This window comes from Berghia stephanieae, chromosome 1 (genome assembly GCF_034508935.2).
Source record: "Berghia stephanieae isolate SIO BIC M18660-M18661 chromosome 1, UCSD_Bste_1.3, whole genome shotgun sequence".
NCBI lineage: Eukaryota > Metazoa > Mollusca > Gastropoda > Nudibranchia > Aeolidiidae > Berghia > Berghia stephanieae.
In genome coordinates this window covers 39837004-39854876 of record NC_088360.1, presented here as the reverse complement: position 1 = coordinate 39854876, position 17873 = coordinate 39837004, and the positions used below count along the sequence as shown (strand labels likewise).

At 36.4% G+C, this 17873-nt stretch overlaps 1 protein-coding gene across 1 annotated transcript in view; it reads left to right on the top strand.

Annotated features, from left to right (window-relative positions):
- The window catches only part of LOC144968484 (uncharacterized), a 45647-nt gene extending 32430 nt beyond the window's left edge, over positions 1 to 13217 (top strand). The window contains exons 9-14 of the mRNA XM_078906947.1: positions 102 to 269; positions 1244 to 1438; positions 2501 to 2596; positions 3670 to 3939; positions 10572 to 10657; positions 12322 to 13217. Of these exons, the coding sequence (XP_078763073.1) occupies positions 102 to 269; positions 1244 to 1438; positions 2501 to 2596; positions 3670 to 3939; positions 10572 to 10657; positions 12322 to 12502 (996 nt within the window). The 3' untranslated portion in view covers positions 12503 to 13217. The remainder of the gene's footprint in view (positions 1 to 101; positions 270 to 1243; positions 1439 to 2500; positions 2597 to 3669; positions 3940 to 10571; positions 10658 to 12321) is intronic.
- Positions 13218 to 17873: the final 4656 nt, after the last annotated feature.

Sequence of the window (17873 nt, the reverse complement as noted above, 5' to 3'; positions counted from 1 at the left end):
AAAAACAATTTACTATTTGAATTTCTACTCATGCTCAATTTTATTGACTGTTTTTGTTTGTTTTGTTTTTTCTCTTTTTACTTTTTTTTTTCCTTCAACAGAAAAATACAGTGTTAAAACATTTGATATTACGCCACAATTATTTTGAGGAGAAAGGAGCTCTCCATTTCAAGGAGGCGTTAAGTACTAATGAGAGTCTAGAGACCTTAGACCTTAGCTGGAATCGATTCCGTACTAAAGGGGCTATCTATATTGCTGAAGGAATTCAGGTAAGAAACTTTACAATGGTAATTAATTAAGAAAATGAAATATAAATGATAAAGAGAAATTATATTTACTTTGATAATTTAGTAAATAACTTTGTTATTACCTGGCACTGGTTGCGAGGACATTACTTGTTCGGGTTATGTCCTAGCAACCAGTGCCAGGGCATAACAAATTTGCTCCTTAAAAACGGTAATTCATTTCTCAATTATATCTCCTCAAGGGTACTTACAAATCTTATTTTATTTATGACTTTGTCAAAGATGATATTTTAGACATTTGGAAGGTATGTAATTTTTCTTTTCCTCTGTCTTAAAAGTTTGAAGTACCGGTAGCGAATTCCGCGATGTAACTCGTATCAATTATTGTTTTAGAAAATGTCCAAAGACATGCAACAAAGCTGTTTGAACGAAACTGAAACACACGATGAAAGGTTAAAATACTTAGCCCTCTCATCTCTAGAATACAGAAGAACAATGGGTGACCTTATACAGATATACACAACTGTCCGTTTCGATCAAATTGACATCAATACACTTTTAAATTAAGCCCATGTAAAATATACCCTCGGAGGCAAAAACAATTATTTTACATTACTTTTTTTCTGAAATTATTCTGCAAAATTATTTTTTATTATAAGGACAGTTAATACGTGGTTAAGTTTGAAATGTATAACCAAAGACTCCAAAATTACAATTAATACATGAAACAAATTGGATTTCAAAACCAGATATTCTAAAAGAATTAATGATTCAAAAATGCCTTTGAAAGGGAGCTCCACAACCCAAAATATGCATTTGATGAATTTGGCATTAATTATTGCATTTTGATTGCTCTGCATCACTATCTTCAAAATGTAACACCATAATAATGGTTTTTTTAAATGTACATTTTTTCGTCACAGAGTAATCAAAAGATCTTTTGAGCTAAGATAACATGATATGTTAGGTTTTTAATAAATCCTGTCTTTTTGCTCCAGGAAAATTTTGGGCTTCGTTGTTTGAATTTTGCTATGAATGGACTTGGGTCGGAGGGAGCTGTTGCAATGGGCAAAGCTTTGAAGAATAACCGTACGCTGCTGCAGCTTGATCTCAGCTTTAATCGTATACCAGAATCTGGAGCCGCAAACATTGGATGTGGTCTTCAGACTAATGATACATTGCAAGGACTAAAGGTAATCATCATCATCATCATCATCATCATCATCATCATCATCATCATCATCAGCAGCAGCATCATCATCATCATCATCATCATCATCATCATCATCCTTATCATCATCTTCAAAGTCGTCATCATCACCACCATCTATCTATCTATATATTTATCTATCTATCTATCTATCTATCTATCTATCTATCTATCTATCTATCTATCTATCTATCTATCCACCTGTATATCTATCTATCTATCCATCCATTCATCTATATATTTATCTATCTATCTATCTATCTATCTATCTATCTATCTATATATCTATCTATCTATCCTCCCATCCATCCATCAATCGATCAATCCATCCCTCCATCTATCTATCTATCTATCTATCTATCTATCTATCTATCTATCTATCTATCTATCTATCTATCTATCTATCTATCTATATATATATCTATGTATCTATCTACACAATATTTTAAAATTTCGATCTTCTCTTGTCACTTTATATAGCCAAAATTTATAAATACTTTAATTAAGACAGGCTCTAATATATCAATAAGACGAAATAATTTATTCCAAGAACAATAAAGCTTACAACTGTATAAAATTCAGAACACAAAAAGCAGCAATTATATTTTTAATGCTTTACCGTGGAGCTTCAACGTTTTAATCGGGTTTTTTTTTTCGGTTTTGTTGTTGTTGTTGTTGTTGTGGTTTGCTTTTTTAAAATTTTGTTTTCTTCGTTTGTTTTGGTTTCGTTATTGCTGAAATGTCCTATGTTTGGTATTTTGCTCTTTATTTGAACCTGTTATCCTCATAAAAATAAAAACATTTTGTACATTATGATCGACGTATTTGCAGGTCTGATAACCCAATTCCTTAAGGGCTCATTGTTATAATGGAAATCTAAAAAATGAAGCAAAATATTGTCCATTACAACAATGTTAAACTAGGCCCATAAATGGGTTCGGATGTCAGACCTGCATATATTATGTACTCGTCAATTACGATAAATGAAGTGGATTTTTCGTGACCACAATGTGAAAGGTGTTTTGTTGAATTTCCCAAATTTCAGATTTCTTCCAACCCTATTGGGACAGAGGGTGCCATGGTTTTGTTGTTGGCGGTAGAGAGGAATGACAGTAGTGCCCTTAACTATCTAGAGATGTTTGTAAGTGTCGCGTATTCAAACATGTCTATTTGTGATTCAATCACGTATTTAACTATTGATCCTAGATATAGCCTATCATGAAATTTAAATGTTCTATTTCAACTGAATAATCAAGAAGGTGATCAAAAGCATCGGTCTTTAAAGGAAAGATCCTTATTTACAAGTCTGGTAACTCAAATTGTCATGGTCTCGTTGATGTAATAGAAATTAAATCCAACACAAAATAGGATATAACCCACTAAAACGATGTTAAAATGAGCACATTAATGTGTTCTGTTATTAGACTTGAAATTAGGCACAATTCGCAGAGCTTAGACAAATGTTCGGCCCGACATTGAAAACTTTATAAAGATCTTAAATTCAACAAAACTTCTTGAAAACTAAATTCGGGTGCCAGAGTTACTATATATAAAGAGGGTTAAAATGATGGAGCAGTTCATCTGGACCCCACTTACTGAACGGAGAAAGACGGAAAAGCTCCATATGTTGTGCAAGGGCCGACAGGGAACCGCCACCATCCCTATTAACACATTGAAAAACCTAGGAGGAAAAGAAAATGCATATTATGTTGTATTCCAGAACCAATGCGCACAAAACAGTCGTTCTTCCCAATACCATTCGCGCATGGAACAGAATCCCTGAGAATGTCAAAGCAACCAATAACCCGACAATCTTCTATAGTTATCTTGACCAGTTTAAATATTACGTCAATGCCACCCCACCACACCTAGTTGCGTCAATCTTCTTCACATGAAGCTGCAACAATTTTTGAATTGGATTGGAAAACATTAATTTAAGTTATTAAGGACAAATTGGTAATTTTAAAAGATAGTCATAATGTTATAATGTCTATTATATTATTATAGGTACCTGACTACTACATTTTTTTTCCAGTTCCAAGTTGGAAGGTGGTCTGGCATGTAGACTTTAAATGCATTTAAGAAAGGATACGGTTATTGATAAAAAAAAATTTTTAAAGAAAAGAAATATGTTTCATGGTTCCAAAGAACGCGTGATTTAATCATTTATCCCCTTTAACTTTGTGTGTGTGTGTGTGTGTGTGTGGTTTCCAGAACATAAGAGTGACCGACGAGTTTGAAGACCTACAATCCAGATTGATTTCAGATCGTGAATTGTTAGTGTTGCATGCCGGGATTAACTACGAGACGACCATAGAGGACTTGCGGAGAGCGGAACCAGACGATTGGTGGATTCGTGACCCCATGACCAAATTACGGAAGTACATCAAGGAGAGTGGTTATCGACTTATCGACCTGTTCAAAGATTTCGACAAAGATGGTAACCACTTGATTTCCCGCGAAGAGTTCATAATTGGAGTTAAGGTTCGTTGGATTCTTTTTTTTTTCTTTTTTTTTTGCCATTAATAGGGGACAGCGTGACATAGCGTTATGGTCATTGCTTCGTACCCAGAAGGTAACGAGGTCGATTCTCAGCCTCGTTGTGTGTCTTTGAGCAAGTCAGCTCGCCCTATATCAATTTGCGGCGCTTACTTACTTACTTACTTATCCGAACCAGCGACCACCTGAGCTCTAGCCCTTCGGTCTTGTGCCATGACGTAGAAGTTAGACGTCTTTTGTAGTTGTTCCAGGTGACTATAAAGTGTGTTACTGAAGCTTGGATTTGGTGGGAGGAATGTGCATCTCAGATCTTCAAGAGGTTGACATTCAAGCAAGTGGTGTGTTACTGTTTCATTGGGGTGTTGACATAGGGGGCAGGAGGGGGATGTGTCTTTTGTAATTTTGCTTAAATGGTTGTTGAGCGGTATGTGTTGTGTTCTTAGTTGAAAGATGATGCTTTGTTGGTGTCTTCTGAGCTTATTTAGGCAATCAGTCTTTACAGGAGTGGTCATATGGGAAAACATACATCTACCCGTGGTGCTCATTGCCCAACTGTTCATCCATTCTTCTCTCTTATTTGTTTTGATTATTTGTTTCGCTGTGTCTAAGGATACTGGAAATGATGGTTGTAAAAGTGTTGATCCGAGTCTGGCTAGTCTGTCTGCATTGTCATTTCCTGGTATATTTGAATGTCCCGGTATCCACTGGAGAGATAAGTCTACTCTGTGTGTTGTAAGGAATTCATCTAGTTGAGATCTTAAACTATTGAACGTTGAGGAGAGTTTATCTAAATCGAGAGCTTGGAGAACCGATTTGGAGTCTGTGAAGATGACAGTGTTTTGAAGTTTTGAAGGGTTTAGCTGGAAAACAGAAGAGAGGTGTCGCAGTGAGGCTTCTATTGCAACTGCCTCTGCCTCGTAGTTTGAGCAGGAGCTTCCGCAAGAATTGTGGATTTTATCACAGGTTTTATCTGGGTATTCTACTACAAACCCATACCCAGCATTTTTAGTTCCTTTGTGGGCAGATCCATCTGTGTAAACATGTATCCAGTTGTCTGGGTATTCTTGTATTGTCTTCATTGCTAATGTTTGTATATCTGATTTGTTTCTATTTCTTGTTGTTTCTTCTACGAGGTTAGTCTTTATTTTTGGAAGTTTTAGTTCGGCGTGTGGAGGTTTTTGACTGATTAAAATAGATTTTTCTCTGTTTTCTGGGAGTCTGTGTCTTTCATTCAAGTTGTTAGCAATGTGTAGCAGGATTTTTGTTTTAATCTTGTTCTTGGTTTCCATTTCTCTGCCAGAATTCTGTTTGGATGGTTTTCCTCTTTTCGTTTGTATCTTTCAACCATTTCAAGCACTGCTGATTCTCTGCGAAGTCCAAGTGGTTCCACATTAGTATGTATTTCACATGCTGCTGTGGGTGTCGATCTCAGGGCACCGGAGATGAAGCGAAGGGCTTGGTTTTGTACTCTGTCCAAGGTTTTGTGTGTGTTTTTACTACCTACATTTTGGAGGGCTAAATTGTAGTCCATGACGGAACGCACATAGCCTAAATAGAGTTGTCGAAGCGAGTTTTTGTCTGCTCCCCAATTAGTACTGGCTAGTCGTTTTAGTAACTGGAGTCTCCTTGTGGCTTTGATTTTTACATTCTGAGTGTGTTTGTTCAGAGATAGTTGTCTGTCTAACTGTATGCCCAAATATGTGGGGTTTTCTTCTTTCGCGAGTCGATGGCCTTGGATGGAGAGTGTTATTTCTTTCTTGGAAACAAGATGGCTCTTAGTAAATATAGAGTAGACTGTTTTATTGCAATTTACTTTTAATTTCCATTTATCACAGAAGGTGTTTAAGCTTTCTAAATCTTCATTTATTCTATTGGAGGCTATTGGTAGGTGCTTTGTAGTATACCACATAACTAAATCGTCAGCATATAGGGCCTTTTCTGTCTGTAATACTTCTGGTAGATCATTTATAAAAATAAGAAAGAGAGTACAGCTGAGGCAGGATCCTTGTGGGAGACCTTCCTCTAATACTTCTCTGTTTGACAGTCCGTTATTAATTTTTGTTTGGATTGTTCTGTTACTGAGAAATTGTTTAATCCAGAAGTAGAGATTTCCATCAATTCCGTAGTCCATCATTTTTGATGACAACCCTTTCCTCCATACTTTGTCATAGGCCTGTTGGAGATCAACAAAAACCGCGACTGTATGTTTTCCATCTTGAAAGCCATCAATTATTTTTTGACTTAATCTAAACAATTGATCTTCTGTTCTTTGCCCTATCCTAAAGCCTGCCTGATATTTATTTAGTAGGCCACATGTCTCCAGCCACCAGTATAATCGGTTATTTACCATTCTCTCAGCGATCTTTCCAACACATGAGGTGAGAGATATTGGTCGGTAACTTTTCGTTTCGTCGGGTGGTTTATCTTTCTTTAAGATTGGAATTATAATAGCATTTTTCCATCCCCTTGGTACTATTCCTGTCTCCCATGTTAGATTTATAAGTTTGAGAAGCATCTGTTTACATCTCACGCTAAGATGCAGGAGCATTTCATTGTGTATCTTATCTGGTCCAGGGGATTTCCTTAACTTGAGTTTTTTCATAGCTCTGTGAAGTTCTGACATGGTAAAGCCCTCTTTGAACAGATATGAGATAGCTTTTGGGGCCTTTTCTTGATGTTTAAGGTCTTTAATCAATTTTTTGTCCTTTTCACTTCTTTTTGATGCCTTGTTTACTGAAGCAAAATGTTTGTTGAAGATCATGGCTTTTTTTTGGTCATCTACGATTGTTCCTTCTGTAGTTTTCATGGGCTTTGGGTTGGTTTTCGGGGTTTCATTGTTAAGATTATTAAGTAAGGCCCATGCTTTTTTCCCATTTTGATTGAGGTCAATATTAGCGCATGTGTCTGCCCATTTCTTTCTTTTAGCGTTGTTAATAGTTCTTTTGACAATTGCCGATGCTTTATTGTACTCAATCTTGTTTTTAATGGGTTTGTTTTCCTCTAAGTTTTTCTTTGTTTCCTTTCTTGCATTTACTGCTTTTTCAATTTCTTTGCTCCAGAAGGGTTTGTAGTTCTGTCGACTACCTCTTGGAATTCCTGCTTTTGCAGCTGCAAGAATGGCTTTGGTGAGGGCTTCGTTTAAATGTTCCACACTTGATGTATCTGTAATTTTTGGAAGCTGGTCATCTAATGTTGCTGTGAAAACATCCCAGTTTGCTTTCTTGAAATTCCATTTGGATTTCTGCTCAAATGTTTTCTTCTGTGTTTGAACTGTTATTTGTGTTAAAATTGGTTTATGGTCACTGCCTATTTCATCCAGGACTTTAATGTGACAAGAATTCAGAAGGTCAGAGGAGATGATGGTTAGATCGGGATGACTCAGGGACATATGAGCTCTGTAAAGAAGGGTCGGGACTGAGTCTGCATTTTGTAAAATGGTGAGGTTGGTTGTATTGCAAAGCTTTTCTAGTTCTTTTCCTGTGTTGTTTAGATTTTTGTATCCCCATAGTGGAGAGTGGCCATTGAAGTCACCAGCAATTATTGTGTTGTTGTATTGGGAACTGTTTAGATCTGTTAGGTTTATAGTACACCGTGGAGGGTTGTAAATGTTGTAAATGGTAAATTTCTTATTTAGGTGCCATAAGGTGACTTTCTGTACATCAGTTGAGTTCTGTGATGGTTTAGAAGTAACATCTCCCGTGATGTCATTTCTTATATAAGTAATAACACCACGGCAGTCGTCACATTTGCAGGTATAGTATGTATAACCAGCAATATATGGATCGCTATTTTTATACAGGGTTTCCTGAAGTAAAGCAATGTGAACTTCCTTTTCATTTAATAATTTCTTCAGCTCTGTCTTTTTATTCCTGATTCCACAAATGTTAATTTGTAAAATATTCAAATGTTTGTGGAATTTCTTTGTCCCAGTAGCTGACTTTTCGCGCAGATCAGCCTGGGTACTCACTGTCTGGCGCGGACCTTTTTCGAGGCGACGTCCGAGCTCGTATGCTTTCCTTTTGTTTGTCATGGCATGCTGGGGAGTCTCTGGTCTGTCTTCCCACCCTAACCTGTATTCCTTGTCAGCTGCATAACATCAGGAGTTGAACTGCAGATGCATGTTCCTCATATAATTAATTTTTATAGGGTTTAGTCAAGTAGCCTTCATTTTGTCTTTCCCACAGTCTCTTTCATGATTGACGGTCGCCCATTCCCCGCCACCTACTGTTTCCTGGCTTGCAGTTATCTATTTCAGTTATTCTTTCTGCTTAAAGGGCCATATTTCATAAACAGAGGATCGTCACGTCCTGGGTCATTTGTGTCGATGAGAGATTCTGTGGGCCTAAAACAAAGGGATACCAGCCCTTTCCCCTAAAAATCTCAATTTTTTAAGAAGGATACATGATTACAATCAATCACAGATAGTCATACAGAAGACATGGGCCACAGGTCGACCAAAGAGGGAGTATAGAAGTGTTAAAGTTACAGCACTAGGAAACAAGTATGAGCTATAGGGGTAGATTAAGAAAAGTAAGGACATACAGAGGACACCACACTACAGAATGAGTGTGAGGTGGGTGGGTGAGGAGCAGAGCGTGTACCACTCATCGGTGGGTTCTGTCTCCTGCACCTTAAGAGGAAGGGGTCCCACCTACTCCCTAGCCTGGTTATACCGCCGGGGACTCGGTCGCGCCCATAACAAACTCAGTAGAAACGGGGAACACCACGGGAAGGTGCTGTTATGGACACAATAATGCATGAGAGGCCATATGCAATAATCTCTGTCAGACAGGATTACGCGGCAATCAATGCACCTGGAAATGAGAGGTGTTGGGTTCGAAATGCACATCAATTTCCTTTCAGCAAGCGGGACGTCCGGCCCAGACCTTGCAGCTCCCCAATTTGCGGCGCTGAGCTGTGGCTGACACCTAAGTTATTCCATTCTTCCTTAGGGAATAGACTCCAAAGAATCATTCCCCTGAAAGGGATTTTGTTTATATTTATCTTTTAGTCAATACCTATTCATCAAATATTCTCTACCACTTCTGTCACTCCATCACACATTTCTATGACGGTCCTTTTGACTATGTTTATGAAGTTATCAGAGAAATGGGAACTCGATGCCTGATTGAAATCAACATAGTGTATGATGGGGCTTCAATCTGGAGATATCGTGCAATTTCAGCAGACTCTTTGTCAGTTTCTACAAAAGAAACTTGCGCAATAGTTATTAAATGTTCCTTTTCTTCAACGTTGTCCTTTTGTGTAGTTGTTATACAGCTCAACCCCTTCACCTACAATAGTGATTCGTCATAGTAATACCATCACATTTTGTTGTTTTCATTTTCCTTTTTTTGTCTCTTTTCTCCTCTGTCATATGTGTTGTCATCAAATTTTGTAAATTATTGACGATCGCATCATAACACCCCTTTCCTTTTTGTTCTAATTGAAATACGGGCAAGATACGACGTGCTCATATTTGCAGGTCTGATAACCCAATTTCTTATGGGCTCATTGTTGCAATGGAAATCTCAAAAATGACGCAAAATATTGTCCAATACAACACTGTTGAACTTGGTTCATAATTGGGTTGGGATGACAGACACGTCGGTCAGATAAATAGTGAAAGCTCATCGAATGATGGTGTAGTGCACAATTAAATAAGTTATGGTGTCATATTCAATTAAATTTAACCAATGTGTTTTCTGAAATTTTCTCAAGATATTATGAGAATGAGGTGTTCTAAATCCAGAAAATGAAGTGAGTAGAAAAGTGAAGAAGACAATATATAGAATAAAGAATTCGCGGCGATGGGGGAACGAACCCACGACCTTACTGATACGACAACTCCGCCCGGCTCCGACTGCATAGCGTCCCTCTCACGGCCAGACCGAGTTGTCGTATCAGTAAGGTCGTGGGTTCGAGCCCCCATCGCCGCGAAATTTTTATTCTATATTGTCTTCTGGCACTTTTCTACTCACTTCATTTTCTGTTATTATCAACATTAGTGCCTGCTCCACTCACTTTTCTGAGTTGTTCTAATCAGTGTTTTTAAAACCGAAATCGGTAACTTTTTGACCTCGATACAAGACCTCGTAGACTCGGTCGGGTCAGTATAATTCCCAATATTGGTCAAAAATTGTATAACAATTCTCTTCTACGAGTATAACGCATGTAAATTTAAATATCGTTTCACATCGTTAACCACAAATCCAATATTGAAAATTTAGCCAATGCGGCTATGTGGTCTTGTATATATAATGACACTCGCTTTCGGATCAGAAGGTCCTGGGTTCGAGCCTTGCTCGGCGAATAGTTAGCTGAGTCCTTGGAAAAGAATCTTTACTCACATTCTCTCACCGTACTCATGTGTAAAATTAGTACCTGGCCGTTAACAGCGCTGTCACTGTCTGAAAAAAACTGTATTATCGCCGAACAGGCGTCATGTTTCGTTCTTTATGTTACCTGTTGCTGTTGGTCAGGGACCCTTTGTAAAGCGCTTTGAGCACGTTAAGTGGATATTGCGCTATATAAAAGTTCAGTTTTTTTCAGACAATCCCGACACGACACCAGTTAGGAGCGGAAAGTTGTCAATTATTTTTCCTTTCACATTGCAGCAAGCTGGAATTGTCCTCAGCGAAGATCAAATCGAGGAGCTCATTCGAAAGCTCGACAAGGATAAAAATGGACAAATAGATTTTGCGTGAGTAAAAAACGTAAATTTACTGATATGGAAAATCCCTGTCACTTGATTTTGCCAAATGTAGAGTGGGCAGATTATTTTAGAATTTATATCGTTGTATTTTAGGTTACAAAAATCCAAGCATGAATGGTGGAGGGGTACATATCGTGAAATAAAGGGTATAGAGAAGCGCCAGATGAAAACATAAAATAAAAATATCACAAGGTCAGAGAGCCAAACTCTCTCTCTCTCTCTCTCTCTCTCTCTCTCTCTCTCTCTCTCTCTCTCTCTCTCTCTCTCTCTCTCTCTCTCTCTCTCTGCCATACAGAGGGTGTCGTATCTATTGGTTCATGAATTTGGCTCCCTAACACCATGATATTTTTATGCGGCCATGCGGTCTGTTGGGCTATGTGGTCATGTGGTATGACACTCGCCTTCGGATCAGAAGGTCCTGGGTTCGAGTCCCGCTCTGAGGGCGCACAGTTGAGTCCTTGGAGAAGTACCTTTGCTCACATCCCCTCACAGGTTAAAAAAAAAAGAGCACCTGGCCGTTAACAGCATTATCTCTTTGAGCACGTTTAGTGGATATTGTTCTGTTGATGAAAATATTATATTCTTGTATGAGTTATATTGGCAATTACCTAAAAATAAACTTTTGAATCCTTGAATCCGTGTATAAAAGATCAAGTTATTTTCTGTTTTCATATGGCTTTTTCTATATCCTATGTTTCTCATCATTATTGATATAAGTGCCCGCTCCACACATTTTTGGGTTCCATATCATAATACACGCATAATAATAATTTCTTTTCATGACAACGCAATGCACATTGTTAACCTTCTTTTTCTGATTTTAACCCAAAAAAAAAGTCATTTCAATAATCAGGCGCAATTCCACGGACAAATATATTTCTCCATACCGACGTGTACTTATGTGCAAATATGTGCAGATAGCTCCATACCTACGGTCATCTTTTTTGTTGTTTTTTTTTTTTTCTCGTATGAAAGGATTGATCAAATTAGACTAATTATTAACTAATCGATTTTTAAAGGGGAAAATTTGACCTTAGATGTTTTCCTGTACAAAAATAATTGTCATAACGCATCGAAGTATTAATTGGTCAGTTGGCCTAAATCACCCTTACATGATACGATATGATATGATATATGATATGATACTTGTTACCATCAGTTTAAATCTACCATAAAGGGAACCTATTTTGGAATTAAAAAACTTGTTTGTTAAGATTATAGCTGACTAAGTTGGAGGAGAATAAAAATTCAATACATTGGCCTCCTGGTTTCCATTTTAATAGAATCCCTTGGGTATTGATCTATCGATTTCACTCTCAGATCACTATACTAATCCTTTGTTCGACGTTGTTATTTTACCCCTTGCTGATGTGGTGATCAGTCGAACCTTTCCATGGTGTTAGGAAAGGGTGGACGGAAAAAAAATGAGTGAGGCATTCTAGCATTCATACTTGCAACATAAGATGGGGTGAAGCGGAAAATCATAAAAGAATGTGTGTATTTGTGTGCGTATGTGTGTGTATGTGAGTTGTGTAAGTATTCTATGATTCCTCCCTGCGACAATCTTGAATATAATATCAAATAAAAATGCATACTCGTTTTAAGCGTACTATACTGTACCTTCTCGATTATCTCGATATTTTTTCCCATAGAGAACTTCTGGAAGGAGAACGAGAGTACAAACGCATGTTGCGACAATGGCTGGACGAGAAGGAGAGATTGAAAAGACAGGGAAGACTTTCAGAAAGTGTCAAGGAAGAGAGTGCCCGGGACATTCTAGCAAAATCGGCAAAGTCGTCACTCACTGGAGACGGTGACGATTCGCCTCACTAATCTTTCATTCTATCATCATAGGCGTTGAGTAAACCGTCTACTAGGTTTATTCACGCGATAACCTGAGATAACAAGTGTCTAGTCGTGTGACAATCAATTACTTTGCAGTAAAGTTTGTATGTGTAGATATTTACAAACATGATATTATATTACCAAGGGTCTTTGTGAAATGAAAACCTTGAGCTCATTAATGATGAGAAATTGCGCCTTATAAATGCTGTGCATTTTTAAAATAGGCGATATGCTCTGTATGACATGGAAATAGATTCCATACATGAATCGTTTGTGAGAAGGGTCTAGCACTGAAAAAACGCATAGAGATGAAATTACATACAGTCAATTGCGGTAACTTTGCCTTAAGGGGAAACTTTTCCTCTTGAATTTTGGACCAATAAGAGATTTTTTAGTTATGTGGCAATTATTTCCTCTGATAAAAATTAAAGTCTGTTAACGGGTACAATAGCTGCAACAAAGCTGAGGCTATTCAAAATGCTCCAAATTCGCAGAGTCAATGTTACCCCAATTGACGGTATTAAAACAAATGGGATGTTGCTTCTGGGTAAACGTGCTGACTGGGATATCTCAACTAACACATTTTAAATGTAAACATAACACATTTCATTTCTGAAACAATTTTATATCAAATTATAACTTAAGCTGTTATACTGATTGTAAATAAAATGTTAGAAGTGTTATTTTATATTAAACAATAAATGACCTAGTTTGCTGGTGTCTCTTTGTTTCTATTTTATCGAAAAATCATGCTGTCATAGGGAACGGTTTAAATGTATTATTTATCTATGACATGAACGAAATCAAAATTATAGTAGTTATAGCTTTATTAAGTGTGGAAAAAGTGAGGACAAAGTTAATATTACTTTTTGAACCTTTTAGAAGCCATTGCTAATGGTGGCTATTTTTTTTTTTTTTTTACGGAACCCAAAGAAACTTCAAAAAGCAAATATTTTTATATTTTATTTTCAAAATTGCTTAGTTTTGTGGCGAATATATATATATATATATATATATATATATATATATATATATATATATATATATATATATATATATATATATATATATATATATATATTCCTCTCTCTCTCTCTCGTCATTACTTACTTACTTATGCCCGTCACTCCTAGTGGAGCATAGGCCGTCGACAACAGTCCTCCATCTTCCTCTGTCCTGGGCCATCTTCTCCAACTCTCCCCAGGTGTGTCCCATCCTCTTCATGTCCGCCTCCAGGTGTTTCTAGGCCGCCCTCTCTTCCGTTTTTCCTGGGGGTTCCATCTCAGCGCCTGCCTAGCGGTGTTATTGGTTGGCTTCCTCAGGGTGTGCCCTCTCGTCATTATCGGAGTATTTTGTCTGTCGCCCGATGAAGATCAAAGACTGAAATGTCGTATTTTAGGTTTGTCTCATTTTGTTTTGTTTTCAGGATTTTACGGCGCTTCTGAAACTTTAAGGTCGTTTGAGCGCTATCAAAAAGAAAGAAAATGGGATAATTAAAAAAATCTAGATATACAATCAGAAGCACAAGAGAAAATGTAATATAAAGAGAAATGGCTCAAATAGCAAACGATGATGATTATGAGACCACACAGTCAGTGTATTTTCGTTACATAGCAAGGCTGTTCGTTTAGTTTAGTTTTTCAGGATTTTTATTTTGTGTTTGTTTTTAAGGGTTTTACGGCGCTTGCGACATATTTAAGTCATTTCAGCGCCAGTAAAAAAAATATGTGAAAAAGAGATGAAAATGGGAAACTCAAAAAAATTCTAGATTTTCAATTAAAAGCACATGAGAAAAGGTAAGACGAAAGAGGACAGGTTTAAATCGTGAACAGAAATTCCATGAGTATACTGTCAGTGTACTCAGAGATACTTATATGTCTCATTCAGACACAGGCACAGGATCCAACTAAGAGGAATACACTCAAATGTTTAAAAAATTTATTCTAAACAAATTTTTTTACACTACACAACAGAGCTGGTTTAGAGGGGGGGGGGGGGGAAATAACATCTATTTGACTATTTTCCTCTCGCCAGGATAAAACCAAGTAATATCATTCATTCCAAGACGAGGACAAAAAGCAACACGGAAAAGGAAAACAGTTACACGGGGAGAGATAGCACAACAAAAGTGACCCTTCGTCCACGATGAGAGGACAAAAGATCCTACACAATTGCAAGGCTACGGACCAGTTAGGAATCCATCGCCCTCAGAGAGCAAACGTTTCTCCACCTATAAGAGAATTCCAGCCCACCTTGATGTTCCTGGCGCACAAGAAAAGTCAAAACTTATTAACCATATATATAAATATAATAAACAAATAAATGGATGAATTACTAAAAAAAAATTAAAGAAACCAATACTCAGGGCAAGGATTTATCATGACAAAATTTATTTCTAAAACATAGTAATGGTAGTAGTAGTAGTGGTGGTAATTATAATACATGGTAATATTCTTCATAAATTTTCTCATCTTATATTCCATATCATCAATGTACAAGGTTAGTTCTGAATCTTGGAAAAAATAGTATAAGAAGCACGTCGATGATGGTGATGATAATGACATGACGATGGAGTGATAAAGTTGGTAGTTGTAGCTATAACATATTATGGGTCCTGAAATGCAGGCCCGCCTACTTAAAAATTTAAAAATTCGTTAAGATATAAAAATAGTACTCGCTATAGTCAACTTTATAGATAAAAAAAATGTACCTTCATGAGATTATTAAATAGCACTTCAAAATCCTTTAAATTATGTAGTTTGGTACCAAATTTTCATTAAATTTTAATGACTTTGAGATGATCATAAATTTCTGAAATCAGAGCCGAAATTTTGTAATTCTACGAATTTTTAGTAACAGTAGACAGGTCTGCAAAACGGGTTCATCTCATAAAATACTATTGTTGTCATGTTCCTAGTCTCCAAACGACAATCCCCAAATTTGTTTGCTGATAAACCTAAATGTTCAATCCACACAATTGTGTCATTATTGGTTTTCGTGATATGAATAGCGCCTTCGGCATTCTGATGCCATACCTATCAGCTTTAATTTAAAAAGTAAGATGATAGGATTTCGTTTTTATCATCACACAGCGCTTTCTAATCTTCATGACACCAGATAATATAATACCTGAAAGAGTAGTGATTTTTATACAGAACCCAAAATACTCTTTATCTTTTTTTTTTGTTTCTTTTTCTTTTTTTCTGACCAAGATTCGGTCATTAAATTCTAAATCAAACAGTACCAAAATGGGTAATGAAACTCATTGGGTTTTTCATTTTACTCTCAATGTTGATATAATAATATATCTTACTTCTAATCAGTATGACCAAACCCACACAACTGAATATCTACTTAAACTCTTGATAAAATGAAGCATTTAAGATTTTTAAAAAAAAACGTTTGTGACTTCAAGTGCATGGGACCCGTGATTTACTACTAATAGAATGTCATAAAAATGTATTCATAATTAGATTCTTTACTATGGAAGAATATTACAATGAGACCAGATCAAACCACTCATAGTGATGACGGTAATGATGATGATGATGATGACGACGTTGACAAAAGAGTGACAAATTAATTGATGATATAAATACTATTTTGATAAACAGGAAGAGATGGGTTTATGAATATTACAAAGGGTGAACAATGAAATATACATACGTTACCCTTGAATTGCAGAAATCATATGACAGCAATGTTATGATAGTTTCTCACACGGCAACATTATAATGATAAAGCCCGTCAATTTAAAATGAAAATGTGCACTGTTTCATCACAGGTCAATACCCTGGATAAACTTTAACTATTTGGTAAACTCGAAAATTTTATTGTCGAATAAACGGCTGAAATTAATATCATAATATCATCTGAGGTTATCTCCTGAAAATAATATGAAGTGAAGCTGTCTAATTTTCACCTTTCATTGTAATTTATGACACAAACATCCTTATTTGATGAATTTTTTTACATTAAAAAAAAAACAACCTAGAAATTTTAAGATTTTAATTAAGGTTAACCTACAAAGAATTGCTTAAGAACAGTTGAGATATTTTGATTTCATCTTCCAATGATGTACTTTATCACTTATTTGTTACATTAAAAAAAATACTTTGCCCTCATATCTAAAATGCCACTTCTGTTGTAATCTGCTAGAGAGATAACAAGACTGAATTTGAGGTAAGCAAAATGGAAGTGTTTCCCCAAGGATTAACACTATCAGAGCCATCATAGGGCCCTTGGAGATGGTTTAACTAGTCCTAAATGGACAGCAGCATCCACATGCAACTAAGACGATAGTTTGACGCAGAGTAATTTCCACAAGATTCCTAATTCCAGACTTCCCAATCACACTACTGCATAAGTGTGTGATATCCATTCCTAACATCTACCAACTGAGCTATATGTTTGTTGTTTTTAAAGGGTTTTAAGAAGCTTGCAACACATTTAGGTTATATCAGCGCCAGTAAAAAAGTAAGAAAATGGGATAGTAAAATTTTAGAATTACAGTTAAAGCACCCAAGAAAAAATAAGACAAGGGAAACTGGGAACAAATAGGGATCAGATGTAAATTCGAAGAGCATACCATCAATGTACTTAGTTTGAGATCACCTATAAGTTTCATCCGGACAAAAGCACAAGATCCTACAAAGATGAACACACTAAAATGCCTAAATTATACATTCAAAATAAGAAATATAATAATAATACATAACAGAGAGATGATTTACAAGGGAAAAAATATCATCTCCCAAAACAATAAATATGCATTTGACTGTTTCCCTCCTAGCCAAGGACTCCGGCCAGGGCCAGTACAAAACCAAGTAGTCTCATTCCAAGACAAAGGCAGAAAGCAAACTGGAAAACAGTTATAAGGGGATAGAAGACACAGTAAGTGCCACCTCCTGTCCACAATGGGAGGCCAGGAACCCCACCCAGCAACCGAGCTACAGGTCTCCTACCTACCCAATTCAAACTCAACTCCTTCACTTTGCCTACCAGATATTAAAGATAATATACAATATTCATTGCATACAGATGAGATGATAAAATCAAATTGTAGTTTTAAAACATCTGTGACATTTCTAAGTCAAAAAGTTTTTTTTAGAAATAAATATAAAAACAGAGGACTATATAATTCAGGTTCAAGTTACTTGAGCCATACATAACAAACTTGCCCATATTTTGACCCTTATTTGAAATTGGCATTTAAATGAAATATGATGCACATTTTCAGACTTCACTGTAACACAACACCGTCAAAACTTGTTTATCTTTAACAAAAAAAAAATATATATAATAAATAATATTTTTTTTAATCAAACGAAAGCCTAAATCGAATACGGTAACACAATGA